Below are 13098 nucleotides of genomic sequence, written 5' to 3'. Positions count from 1 at the left end.
TTCACTTTCATGCATTGGAGAAGGAAATGGCAACCCACTCCAGTATTCTTGCCTGGAGAATCTCAGGGACGGGGGAGCCTGGCGGGCTGCCGTCTGTGGGGTCGCACAGAGTTGGACACGACTGAAGTGACTTAGCAACAGCAGCAGCAGCAGCAGCAGCAGCAGCAGCAGCAGCAGCAAGAAGGGCCTCCAGAGGAAGACACATGTCTGTTCTCCATCCTTAGGAAAGGCTCCCTCCAAGTCTAACAGCAAGCCTCGGCATAGGAAAAGCAAGGAGCTTTCAAAAGCCCCAGAAACCCCACCCTACCCCCAGTAGGGTGGCCTAGAGATAGGGAGAGGTTAGTTTAAACAGCTGTTTTCATCCTCAGTGGTGCTGGCAAAGGCTCAAGAACAGGCTCTTTCTCTAACAAAATCGTAACACATAGCATTTACTAATTCTGTGGTATAAATACTCCCACCGTGGCCAATTTCAAACTACCAATGTGATGTCACTAAAAGTATGTCATTATATAGTATTTCCACTACACAGATACCACAGACACAAATAAGTTCAAGAACATGGTTAATAGTAAAAGATGGTAAAATAATTGGGAAGTGATGAGTTTGCGTATTTATTACATTTGTTTTCAACATAAAGTATTTAATTGTGAGCTTACATGATTTAGTTTTTAGTAATGACTGCATTTAACAACTGGCTTGAAAAATTCTGGAAAATTTAATAATCAGTTCTTGCAAGCCTAGTAGTAAGAACTAGCTCCAGCACACGACTGCTTATTCCCCTTCCTCTTCTCTTTCTGCCCCTCCTCTGCTTCTTACATGATTCGCTTGGCCTTCTGTGTGGGTAGGAAGAATCAGGAATATGGGAAAGAGCTTTGCTGCAGACATCTCTATTCTTTGATCCAGGAGCCATAAGGTGTTAAGGAAAGAGGATGGAGAAATGTAAATCTGGCTCCTGGAGGATATTTCAGTGTGTGCATGCGTGTGTGTGCGCATGTGTGTGCGTGTGCACATACACGTGTGTGTGTGTAGGGCTGCATGTGCGTGCGTGCGTGCATGTGTGTGCGTGTGTGTGCATGCATGCGTGCATATGTGTGTGCGTGTGTGCATGTGCGTGTGCGTGTGTGCATGTGTGTGCACGGCTGCATGTGCGTGCGTGCATGTGTGCGTGCATGTGTGTGTGTGTGTGTGTGTGTGTGTGGAGGCAGGGGGAACAGTGGGTTTCTGCCGCTGGATCTTGAGGCTGACTGACGCCTGGATGAAAGGTTGCTGTTCAGGGGGCAGGCAGACTTAGACAAAGCGGCCGGTGGGGAGCCGAGGCAGGCAGAAGTACGCGCTGGGGAAGCGGCTCAGGTTGATGGGGTTGCCGTCCAGGCGGATGTCTTCCAGCTGCCTCCTGGTGTATCTGTGCTCCTCGGCGTCGCAGAAGGCGTCCCTCTGCATGGTCTCTATCATGTTATTCTGGAGAGAACACACCGACCGCTGTGTCGCTCCTCTGCCTGGAGAGTCTGCCCTCAGGCCTCGCCCCACCAGCTCACCTCCCCTCTGCAGCTGGACACACTGAGGCCCAGAAGGCTGGGGCCACAAACAAGGAGGCCAGAAAGCAGGGGCACGGGGAGCAGGAGGGGACAGAGGGGGGCGAGGGGAGGGGAGCAGGAGCGAGCACTGGGTGAGGTGGGTAAGAACGTGGAGGGGAAGTGTTTTAAAGGGCAGGAAGGGGAAGGAATGAGACGGAGTCGGTAGACAGTGGTCTGAGTGAAACGTGCCAACTCTGCTGGCCGAGCTCTCAGTGACGGAGCCCCACCACTGCTGAAGGGCGCTCCCTGCAGTCTGACCTCCACCTTCTGTGCCATCCAAGACCCCTGTCCTCGGGAAGCCGCTCACCTGCAGGTGCAGTGAGCGCAGGCTCAGGGGCAGGGGCCAGGGGATGGCGTCCAGCAGGTTATCGGCCAGGTAGAGGAACTGCAGCTTCTCCAGTGCCTGGGGAGGGGGCAGAGGACGCGGGAGGCTGGTGGGCTCTGTGGGGCCCAAGGAGTGAGGGGCGCTGATGTGACCCCATTCCTTCGCTCCTGGGCCCGTCTCCTGGGCCCCAGTCAGGCGCTGGGTCCTGAGCTGGGTGCTCCAGGGATGGTTCATCTCCTCCCGCTGGATGCAGAGGAACAGCTGCTGCAGCTGAGGGCCATGAAGGGGCTCAGCGGTGTCGGGGGGATGCCGGGAGGAGCAAGCAAGGGGCAAGGATGGCTGGGAAACAGGCCGGCAGGACATTCGGGCCCAGCTTCAACATCCCTGCTATCAGAAGGCACTTTCCCAAGTGAAAAGTCTCCAGAAAAGAAAAAAAGTCCCCAGATGCTAAATGTGGACCAAATATGGAAAGCACGGCTGGGAGATACGCAGGCCAGCATAAGGAGGGCCGCAGGCAAGGCGGAGAGAGTGTGCGTGTGGGTGTGGCAGGTGGGTGTCAGGCTCACTCACAGCTCTCTCCATTCCCCCACTGGGACCGCCCCCAGGCTCCCTGGACCGCTGAGTGGGCAGCCCGGGGGCCGTATCCGTGCATACGTTTAGCCCTTCCCATTGAAACTGGCCAGCCAGGGACCAACCAGATTGTCTCTCTCTTGAAAAATTGCTCCTAGAAGGACAAAGGTTGGTCAGTTAGTGGTGGGTTCTGAAAACAAACAGCTATGCAGAGTGAGAGCAGGAATCAGTACAACGCCAAGTCAAGTCACATGTTAGTCTGAGTTTCTGGGGAGCAGAGGGTGAGTGTGTGGAGAACACTGATGCCCAGGGAGGTGTGAGCAGGTGCAGAGAAGGCACCCGAGAGGCCAGGGGCTCCCTGAGGGAGAGGGGGAGTTGCTGGTGGCTTAGATGAAGAAAATGGGGCTTGGCTTTTCTGGCGAGTGGCCTGAGGGGAGCTCTAAAAACGGTTCTCTATCCATTTGACCCAGAAAACCCCACAAAATCATGCAAATCAAGAGGTTGAAATCTTCTAGTTCACTTTAAGAACTTTTGTGAAACTGCCCAGGTCACTAAGGGTATGCATACCTGAAAGCTCACCAAGTACCTGAAAGATGGCACTTTACAGAAGCAGTACGCACCGCCTTTCCACTGTTACCATGGTAGGTGTGCCCAGGCCGAAGGGTGGGGCTGGGTGCAGGCTCGGTGGCCCCCAGAGTGCTGAATTTTTACTGCACGTGCTCAGAATGCAGAGAGTAACGCTGCACTGAAAGACTTAGATCTCTGGCCACTCAGCATCTCACGTGAACAAAGCCCCGAAGATGCAGCTCGGGACTTGGATCAACCCAGATGTGAGCTCCCCCTGCCACGTTGAGATAACCCTTACTGAAAAAGAACAGACTGTTCCTAAACCAGAAGAGGACTTCTGCACAGAACAAAAAGATATCCTTTCAGAATAAGCAGAAGAAACAATAACTGATGGCCTGGGAATAAATGCCACAAAAAATAAATGCAACTAAAAGCAAAAGATAAAAAAAAAGAAAATGACATTTGACTTTCATGCCCCAGAGCAGCGTTGGGACAGAGATATTCCACGAGGGCCAGGTGCGTGTGTGTGTGGTTGTGGGCACAGGTGGCATGCAGTAGACAGGGATGCAAGGCCTTGGCTCACCCTGAAGGCTTCAGGCTGTATCCCTGAGCTCTGGAGCCGATTCATGCGGACATCCAGGACCTCGATGCTGGTGGGCAGCGCAGGCAGCGCCACGAGCTTGTTCTCAGAGAGGATCAGATCCCGCAGAGCAGGCAACAGGCGGAGGGCCTTGTCATCGATGGAGGAGATGGAATTGCCAGAGAGGTCAATCCTCTTCAGTTTTGCTAAGAGGTGCAGAGCAGAACACAGGGCACACCATCTCCCCTTGCTCCTGCTGGAGCTGCCGCGCCCTTCTCCTGTCTCAGCACAGGGCAGGTGAGCCAGCGCTCCACTTGCACCAGGGTCAAACCAGAAGGAAGAACTTGATAAACCTGGGGAAGTCCTCAGATTCCGTGATTCCTTTCCCTGGAGTGTTCTGTCCTGTGTGGATTGGCTTGGAAGAAGGCTTCTGAGGGCAAGACCCAACAGGTGCAGGAATTCCTGGATCCGTCCTACTTCTAGCTGTTAGTTTATACAAACTAACAAAAGAACCCCAAAACTCTGAGGCCTGGGAAGCCTGTCAGCAATGAGCGGTAGAATCTGGGTTATAGACCAGCGTTAGCATGGTTTTGTTCAGAGGCCCTGAGAGCAGAGAGCTACAGCTGCTAGGACAGCCTGAAAACATAGGCTTGCTCATAGCTTCTCCTCCCCAGCTTCCCATAGCTTTGTAGAGCAAAAACAAGAACAGGTCACTTCTGCCATAGAAAAACCTTCAAGGCCAGGAATTAGAGTAATTTCCAAGCTGGAGAGACTGAAAGCCACAGGGAAGGGCCGACGCAGGAGGGGCACTCTAATGACTGCTCGGTGTGGCTGAGCAGCAAGGGAAAGAACCAAGGGGTTCCCTCTGCCCACCCACTCTTTCCTTTGCCAGGACATTACATACTCAGCCCTTTGAAGTCTCCAGCCCGAATGTGGCTGATGCGGTTGAACCGAGCATATAAGTAGGCAGTCGTCTGGGGAAGAGGAGGGATGTTCTCCAGGTCCGCGTCATCACAGTACACAGAGGAACCGAGGCACACGCAGATCAGACAGGTTGGCAGGCCTGGTCCAGGTGGAGAATAGAATACAGGGAGATCCCCTGACACACCCCCGTGAGACTCCCTCAGCCTCTGGGACCAAAGGCCCTGGCCAGGGCGTGTCTGAGCCAAGGTCACCTGTGTCCCTCGGGTTGCCACCCAGAACGACTGTCGCAGTGCCCCCGGAAGTGCTGCTGGCCGCTCCGGTCTGGCGCTCAGCCACTGACTGCGAGAAGCAGAGCCTCCCTCAGTTATTACCGTCACAATCTAAGCCCTTAGTGCCTTCATCAGACCCTGGTCCTATGTAGATTTACCCAGGCCGATGTGGGTATTTCTAGGACATTTAGGTGCCACCACAGAGGTGGATGTGTTAGTCTCCTTTCCATGGGGCTTCTCTCTGGCCCCCAAAAGTGCCCTGCAGATGATACAAGGCCAGCGCGGTGGCCAATGGCTGCTGACTCTACTACCTGCCTTGCGGGTGAGGAATTAGGTCCTAGGTGGCTCCCAAAAGCATGATAGAGTCAAGGTGGAGTGGACACTGACTGTCTAGGATTCATTTCCCCTTCTTATGACATCAGCGTCTCAGTTTGCTGTTGGGAAACATCCCTCCCCTCCTCTCAGTTGATCACCAGTGGTCATGAGACTTAGGCCAGGCCACCGAGCTCAGACTGGCTTTAACGAGTTGGGACGGTTTTATTGAATACTGTAGGCAGTCTCTATCTCTTCCTCTGAAAAGGACATAGGTTACTAAAGACCACTGCTAGTCCAGCTCAAGGAGGAACTCTGATGGTAGTGACACCAACTCGAGATTAAGAGACAGCTTTTCCTCACCAGCCATGAGTTGACTGTACTTATCCCCAGGCCTTGGATGGCAGGTCCAGCTGAGGCCCTTTAAGCCTGGGAGGTCACAGATTCCTGTCTGAAGTATTTCCTCTAATGATGTCTCATTACCCTGTACCCACTCAAGGCAAACATCTCAAGAGAAGAATAGGAGCTGAGAACAAGCAATTCCGGAATTAACTGCATCCGCCTGTGCCTCAGTTCTGACCCCCAGCAGAGTGCAACCCCCTACTGATGGATATACCAGCATCTGAGTCTCCAGGAGGGCCTCAGGGAGCAGGGGAGAAGATGCTAGGGAGGGAATTCAAGCTGAAAAGCAAAATAAATTCTTCATTTGCCCCCATGACAAATGACAGCCACAAAGTTATTTATTCTTCTGTACAGGTTTTAAATCGTCTCTAATCTAATTACCACTCGACCTGCTCCCCCAGTGATGCCATTAATTAAGGTTTTGCTTTGCTAGGCACAGGGGAGTTCTTGCTTTCTTTGCCTTCCATCCAGATTGTGCGCTCAGGCAGAAGCATCAGGAACAGTCAGCCTCTCCCTCTGTTTCCCATGCCCCCCCCCCCCCCCCCCCCCCCCCCCCCCCCCCGCTGCTGTTTCCCCTTCCCTCCCTGGCCTCTGCTCTCCACCCCTGAGGACACTCCTCTTTAGCACCCCTGGGGCTCGGGCATGGCTACCCAGTCTGTGGCCCGTGGCTGCTGAGGCTGTACCTGTGCTCTTACCGTGGTTGGCCGGGGCAGCCAGCAGGCCTAGTGTCGGAGGCCGGGCCGTCGTGGGGTTTGAAGGGAGTGTCCTTGCAGCCTCTGTGCTCTGAGTAAAGCGTGTCCTGGTGAGAGAAGCCAGGCTGGTCCCTTTAACCTGGAGACACAGCACACAGTAGGTCAGTTTTTGCGTGAGAGGAACTCGCTTTGTAGTCTGGGAACTTCAGCAACCAATTCCAAGCTTACAGAGAGCCCCTGTGGAGAATGGGGGAAGGTGGGCAGAAAGTGGGACAAGCAAGGACTTTCTGAGCGTCTGGTCTCTCATCACGCTATAGAGGTGGAAACGGAGGTCCAGATGGGGAGGGCCTGAGCTCAGGGGCCGGCGAGCTGGTGGGAGAGCTAGGATCAATCTCCAGACCCCCTGACCGGGGACCTTCCCTTGCCTGGGGATCAGGCTCACACAGCAAACGAGCGCAGTCTTCACGTCAGCCCCTGTGAAGGCAGGCAGGGCTGAGGAATGGACTTTTGAACTGAAGGCAGTCTAGGACAGGCTGTGGCATTCCTTTTTGCTAGGAGAACGTGAGGACACTGCTGATGTTCCAGTGAGATACACTTTATGGTCTCACTTGAAGGCCGAGGCAGGGAGGGATGTGTGACTTCTAAGGGAAGGCTCACAGTTTTTGCTGCAAATTTGAAGTTTTGTGTCTTCTTTCTTAGCATTATGTAAGTGACAGTTTCCTGGGGAGGAACAAGAATTTCACTTCCCAGAGAAAGATGGAGGCTTGAGACAGCTGATTACAAAGTAGAGAGGGACCAGGCCTCGGGTTCCCAGTTTCTTTCAGGGAACGCCGTGAGTCTGCTGCTCACCTGGGGGAGCTGGTCCCCGTAGTCTGTGAGTTCATCATAGTTGCTTGGATCGATGACCTCTTCGTAGTTGTCCAGGCTCAGGACATAGTCCCCCAGATGCAGAATGGCATAAGAATCGCCTTCCCCATACGGCTGCTCTTCTCCCCTCTCCTCCTTTGAGAGAGGTGCTGTCCCTGCTTCCTGCAGCATCAGGATCAGAAGGCTCAGTAAGGCCAGGAGCTTCATGGGGGTCCTGGCAGGTGGGGAATGGAATGAGAATGGAGCCGAATCACTAAGGCGTCCAGTCCTGGGGGAACAGCTCACAAACGCATCCCGCTTCCCACCCCTACGCCTGCAGACCCTTAAGCTGTTCGTCACACTTAGTGTCTTCACTGCAAGTGCAGGCTCCCTCCACGCTGGGGCTGCCTCTCAGGGGATGTCTCCTGTCGGCCCCCGCTTCAGTCTCGTCCAACACTGCTACTCATTCACGCGTGCAGGAATGTGCAGGCACCTGGCAAAATCTCATTTACTCATCTCAACACACACACTCCTGCGTGTTCCCTTTTCTACGTAACTCCCTACTAACTAGGCACACGCAGACGTGCTCTCGTATACAGTCCCCCATTCAGAGTACAGCTATTACCCACTACAGCAGATTTAGAGAAACTTCACCATTAAGGAAACCTGTGGTTTCTGGGAAGATCATTCTTTCATTCATTCCTGCCTTTGCCTGACAGACATTTATGAGCTATCTGAATAGTCCCAGGCCCTGGATTTGTCTCCTGGGGGCACAGAAATAAATAGGGCAAGCCTAGTTCCAGGAATGCCTAATCCATTTAGGGAACATAGGCTTCAAAATTGATTCCAGTTAGAATTGATGACAGAAAAGAATGTTAGTTTTTAAATATATTTATGAATGCAGCTTTTTAGAAACAAAAGATTACAGAAACAAAAGAACTCTTTGTGTGTGGTTGTACACACCCAGAAAGTTCCATAGGTATCTCTGGACAGATGAGTTCAAATGTTCATGCGTGTTCATCCACATATGCACAGATGGGTCAGGGAATGTGTGTTGTGTGGGTGTGAAGTACCTGGTGTATTTCTGTTAACGCATCTGTCCCCAAAGTCAGCTGCACGAGTCTCTAGGAGACTCTCTTATTTTCCCTTCAATTTTTAAAATTGAAGTATAGCTCATTTACAGTGTTGGGCCTATCTTTGCTGTATAGCAAAGTGATTCAGTTATAAAAAATATGGAATGCCTCATGAATCTGCATGTTATGCAGGGACCATGCTAATCTTCTGTATCACCCCAATTTTATTTTGTTTTTTATTTTTTAATCGGATGATAATCGCTTTACAATGTTGTGTTGGTTTCTGCCATACAACTCGAATCAGTCATAATTACATTGATTAAGTGTGTGTGTGTGTGTAACGCATATATATATATATGCTGCTAAAGTGAGCACTTTCCCTCTTTCTTAATTTTTGCCAGGCATGGGGGTAAGCGCCCATCCATAGCAAGAGCTGTCTCTTCAACTTACCTCCCATACATTACTCCAAACCAAATTATATAATCAAAAAAATCTTAAAGAAGAAAGCCCTAAGCTGAGTTACTGCCACCCTCCAACCTCAACGCCAACACCCCACCCCGCTGCACCCGCGCGCCCCTCTACCCGCACTCACCCTCACTTGCGCAGCAAAATATCAAAGCCCACAAAATATCAAAGTCTTACTCTGTAGACTCTGGGTTCCAAATGGAGCCTCACAGCTTCCAGAGAGGCAGGAATTCTGCCTGGGAAGTTATGACCCTCTGAGGGGCCTGGGTAGAAGGTTGCCTGGGGAGGGCGGGGAGCGAGTCAAGCCAATGACTTCTCTCTTTCCTGCCGTCCAGCCGTCTCTTGCCCCCTTTCCTCAGCGGGTCCCTCACGCCACCCCTCTGCTTGGTTGGAAAGACTGCCTCCCTGCCCCCAGCCCTCCCTTCCCAGGCCCACACAGACCCCTCCCACCTCCCACCTCCCTTTCCTCTCTCTGTCTGCCATCTGTCTCTTTTTCTGGCCCACTCTCTTTGAGGGGGCAGGTGGCTACCACCCGGCAGGGGACACCCACCCCTCAGATCCTGCGCTCTCCAAGAAGAGAAGGCATCCGTGGGGCTTTGTGGAGGGATGGAGCTCGCCTTTCCCGCTTTCTTCAGCCTGAGAGTGGCGCGGCTTTGGTTTCAGAGATGGAATCCAAAGATTTAAAGAGGCTCACCTGAGGTACTCTGACCAGCACCACTACCTGCCACCTGGACCTCTAATAGGGGACTATAAGTGCACGAAAATCACCACAGGGAGAGAGATTCAAAGAGGAGATGAACAGGGGGTGCAGTAGAATTTGAAAGCCAGCTTCAAGCTCTCCGACAATGATGGAGAGGAAGATACAGGAAACTCTCCGGACCTACAAGAATGGGCCTCAGAAAAGCATTTCCTGATCATAAACACCAGAAAGCATCATGCGGGGTCCTCAGGTGTCTGAGGAGAATCTCCCCACTCTGGGGTCCTTACCAAAGATGCACTTCTTGGGAGAGACTCTTCTTTCCCTGGTGCCTTTGGCAAGTCCCTGCTGAAGGTGGTGGGAAGGAGCTCGGACACCCTCCTCCCGATTCTGCCGGCCTGTATACATGGTTTGCCCAGGTTCTTAGACAATGCTCCTCCTCCCTGCTTCCTCCCGCTAACCACGTACTAAACCCCAGCTGCATGGGTCTCAGGATCATTAATTAATCATTCAGTTCAGTTCAGTTCAGTTGCTCAGTCGTGTCCAACTCTTTGCGACCCCATGAATCACAGCATGCCAGGCCTCCCTGTTCATCACCAACTCCCGGAGTTCACTCAAACTCATGTCCATCGAGTCGGTGATGCCATCCAGCCATCTCATCCTCGGTCGTCCCCTTCTCCTCCTGTCCCCAGTCCCTCCCAGCATCAGGGTCTTTTCCAATGAGTCAACTCTTCACATGAGGTGGCCAAAATATTGGAGTTTCAGCTTCAGCATCAGTCCCTCCAATGAACATCCAGGACTGATCTCATTTAGGATGGATTGGTTGGATCTCCTTGCAGTCCAAGGGACTCTCAGGAGTCTTCTCCAACACCACAGTTCAAAAGCATCAATTCTTCGGCCCTCAGCTTTCTTCACAGTCCAACTCTCACATCCATACATGACCACAGGAAAAACCATAGCCTTGACTAGACAGACCTTTGTTGGCAAAGTAATAATTTTAGAATCATTTAATCCAAATCTTTTATAGTACAGGTGGAGAATCAGAGGCCCAGCCCAAGAGGTGACTTGCACAGAGCCAGCCTCAGGTCCTAAATCCTTAATTCATATGACCCCTGCCTTCTTTTGGAAAAGGAAATGGCAACCCATTCTAGTATTCTTGCCTGGAGAATCCCAGGGACAGAGGAGCCTGCTCGCCTGCGGTCTATGGGGTTGCAGAGTCAGACACGACTGAAGCGACTTAGCAGCAGCAGCAGCTGCCTTCTTTGCCTCACCCTAGAAGTCCTGAGGCCATACATCTCTGTGCCCTCAGAACAGATGGCCCTGGCAGAACTCATCTCTGCCCTGGCACAAGACCTGAGGGGCAGAGCTAATATCCTGGCCCAAGGGCCAGAGCCTGGCTTGCAGTGTTCCTGGGCACCAGCTGGAATGAAGGGGCTTTCCCAGCCCAGGAACCTTGTCTCCAGAGCAAAACCTGTTCCCGATCCCCCGGCAGCCCCCCGGCACGAGGAGAGACACAGAGGGCTCTGCTGGTGGAGAGATGGCCCTGGAGCCAGGGAGGTGCCCAGGAAGCGGGCGGCGCACGCGATGGGCGGTCCTCAACCTTCTCCACAGCCGAGGCTCCGCGTTCAGATCCCCGGGCCCACTCCCGCACCGCTTGTTCCCTGAGAAGAAAGCGGTGTGGCTGCTCCTTCCTCTCCCCTGCAGTCTGCCCCCGCTCCCCTGGGCCGCACCCCAGCACGTCTGCTCCCGGGTCTGCGGCTGCGCCCCCGAAAGCCCCGCGCCCGCTCTCGCGCTTCTGGTCCCGCCGCGCATGCGCAGGTTCCCTGCTCCCCCGGCCCGGCTGAGCGGCTTCTGATTCAGGCTTCAAGTTCTAGACCCTCAACGCCTTCTACTCTCGGCTTCACAAACACACCCTACGCGCTGTCTGGTTACCATGGATTTCAGGGAGGGTCCATGGTGTGTGTGTGTGTGTGTGTGTGTGTGTGTGTGAGGGCCCGTGGTATGTGTGTGTGCATGTGTGTGTGCATGTGTGTGAGGGCCCATGGTGTGTGTGTGTGTGTGTGCGCGTGCATGTGTGAGGGCCCACGGTGTGCGTGTGTGTGTGCGTGTGTGTATGTGTGAGGGCCCGTGGTGCGTGTGCGTGCATGTGTGTGAGGGCCCGTGGTGTGTGTGTGTGTGTGTGTGTGTGTGTGTGTGAGGGCCCATGGTGTGTGTGTGTGTGTGTGTGCCCGTGTGTGTGTGTATGTCTGAGGGCCCGTGGTGTGTGTGTGTGTGTGCGTGGTGTGTGTGTGTGTGTGTGAGGGCCCGTGGTGTGTGTGTGTGTGTGAGAGGGCCCGTGGTGTGTGTGTGTGCATGTGTGTGAGGGCCCACGGTGTGCGTGTGTGTGTGCGTGTGTGTATGTCTGAGGGCCCGTGGTGTGTGTGTGTGCATGTGTCTGAGGGCCCGTGGTGTGCGTGTGAGTGCATGTGTGTGAGGGCCCACGGTGTGCGTGTGTGTGTGCGTGTGTGTATGTCTGAGGGCCCGTGGTGTGTGTGTGTGCATGTGTGTGAGGGCCCGTGGTGTGTGTGTGTGCATGTGTGTGAGGGCCCACGGTGTGCGTGTGTGTGATCTGCGTGGGAACCGTCTAGCCGTCCTCCTGTTGTCCCAGGCAGCTCAGCCCTGGAGAGCCGCTCTAATCCGAGCCTTGTTAGGAGGAGCAGGAGGCGTGATGATGGAGTGGAGGTGGCAGGCCCTGGGGACAGAGGTCTGGGGCAGGGTGACCCCACTGCTTCCCTGTTCACGGGCACAGAGGGGGAGAGAGAGAGAGGCAGAGGTGGAAGTTTCAGGAACTCCCCTGCTTTTTGGACAGCAGGGGTCTATTTCCTGCCGAGGGCTTGTAGCCACATAAATCCATGACTGCAAATCATGCCTCCTCTTCTCTCAGACACACACGCACACACACGTACACGCACACACACACGCGTGCGCACACACACACATACACACGCGCACACACACGGTAGACTCCATATCTTCGATCTTTTTCTCAAGCTGGTTCCCTTCTTTCCTGCTTATGTGCTTTTTCCTTCTTCTCCCACCTGGCAAAATCTGATTCAAATCTAAGATCCAGAGCAAATGATAGGAACCATTCTGGTTTCTCCCAGGCAGAAGGAGAGACCTTCTCCACAATGCCTTTTGTACCCAGCATCATTGCAGACACTTAAGACACGCAATTAGTAATTCATGGACTTTCTCTTTATGAATTCCTCAAGGGCAAGGGGGTATATATTACCTGTCCTTGAATTCTTAGCTGGAAACCTTGCACATGGCTGATATACACTGAACACTTTCTGAATTGAACTGAGGCAGAAATTTAGGAGGCAAGGAAGAAGGAGTGGGACAGTATCCGGCAGCTTTTTATCCAAAAGGAGGTGGTGTAGTCCGGGGAGATTACCAGGTTGGTTCTGAGACAAACCTTCCACCTGAAGAGAGATTCCAGGGCCTCCTGATCTTGCCCCTCTGTGCATATCTGCATGGCCTATAGACCATTCCAGATGAAGTGGTTGGCCCTTTGCTCACTGCGCTCAGTATACCACATTGTTCTATGCATCTTACACTACCAGTCCTCAACTAGTCTGTAAGTTTTGTCTGGTTAGGAATGGAGTCTGGTTTGTGTCTTTCTGTAACTGTCTCCGTACTGAGCATTTGGGAGACCCTCAACCATCTAGTAGTATCTGTGGGTTGAAAAGAACTTGGAGTTTGGGGCTTCACATGTAGCTGCCAGATTTTTTTATCTGACTTTAGGAATGGGGGAAGTCCACCA

At 53.1% G+C, this 13098-nt stretch overlaps 1 protein-coding gene and 1 pseudogene across 1 annotated transcript; both read right to left on the bottom strand.

Moving 5' to 3' along the window:
• Window positions 1-584: 584 nt before the first annotated feature.
• OPTC (opticin) lies at window positions 585-8998 on the bottom strand. The gene is made up of 6 exons (XM_027976104.3): window positions 7065-8998; window positions 6219-6354; window positions 4521-4679; window positions 3620-3822; window positions 1882-1977; window positions 585-1458 (listed from the first exon to the last, which is right to left on the bottom strand). The coding sequence occupies exons 1-6, from the start codon at window positions 7287-7289 to the stop codon at window positions 1288-1290; spliced, it is 990 nt and encodes a 329-aa protein (XP_027831905.1). The 5' UTR covers window positions 7290-8998; the 3' UTR covers window positions 585-1287.
• Window positions 8288-8382, bottom strand: LOC114117419 (U6 spliceosomal RNA; annotated as a pseudogene).
• Window positions 8999-13098: the final 4100 nt, after the last annotated feature.

This window comes from Ovis aries, chromosome 12 (genome assembly GCF_016772045.2).
Source record: "Ovis aries strain OAR_USU_Benz2616 breed Rambouillet chromosome 12, ARS-UI_Ramb_v3.0, whole genome shotgun sequence".
Taxonomy (NCBI): Eukaryota; Metazoa; Chordata; class Mammalia; order Artiodactyla; family Bovidae; genus Ovis; species Ovis aries.
The sequence above is the reverse complement of the archived record's forward strand: the minus strand, read 5'-3'. Positions and strand labels throughout refer to the sequence as shown.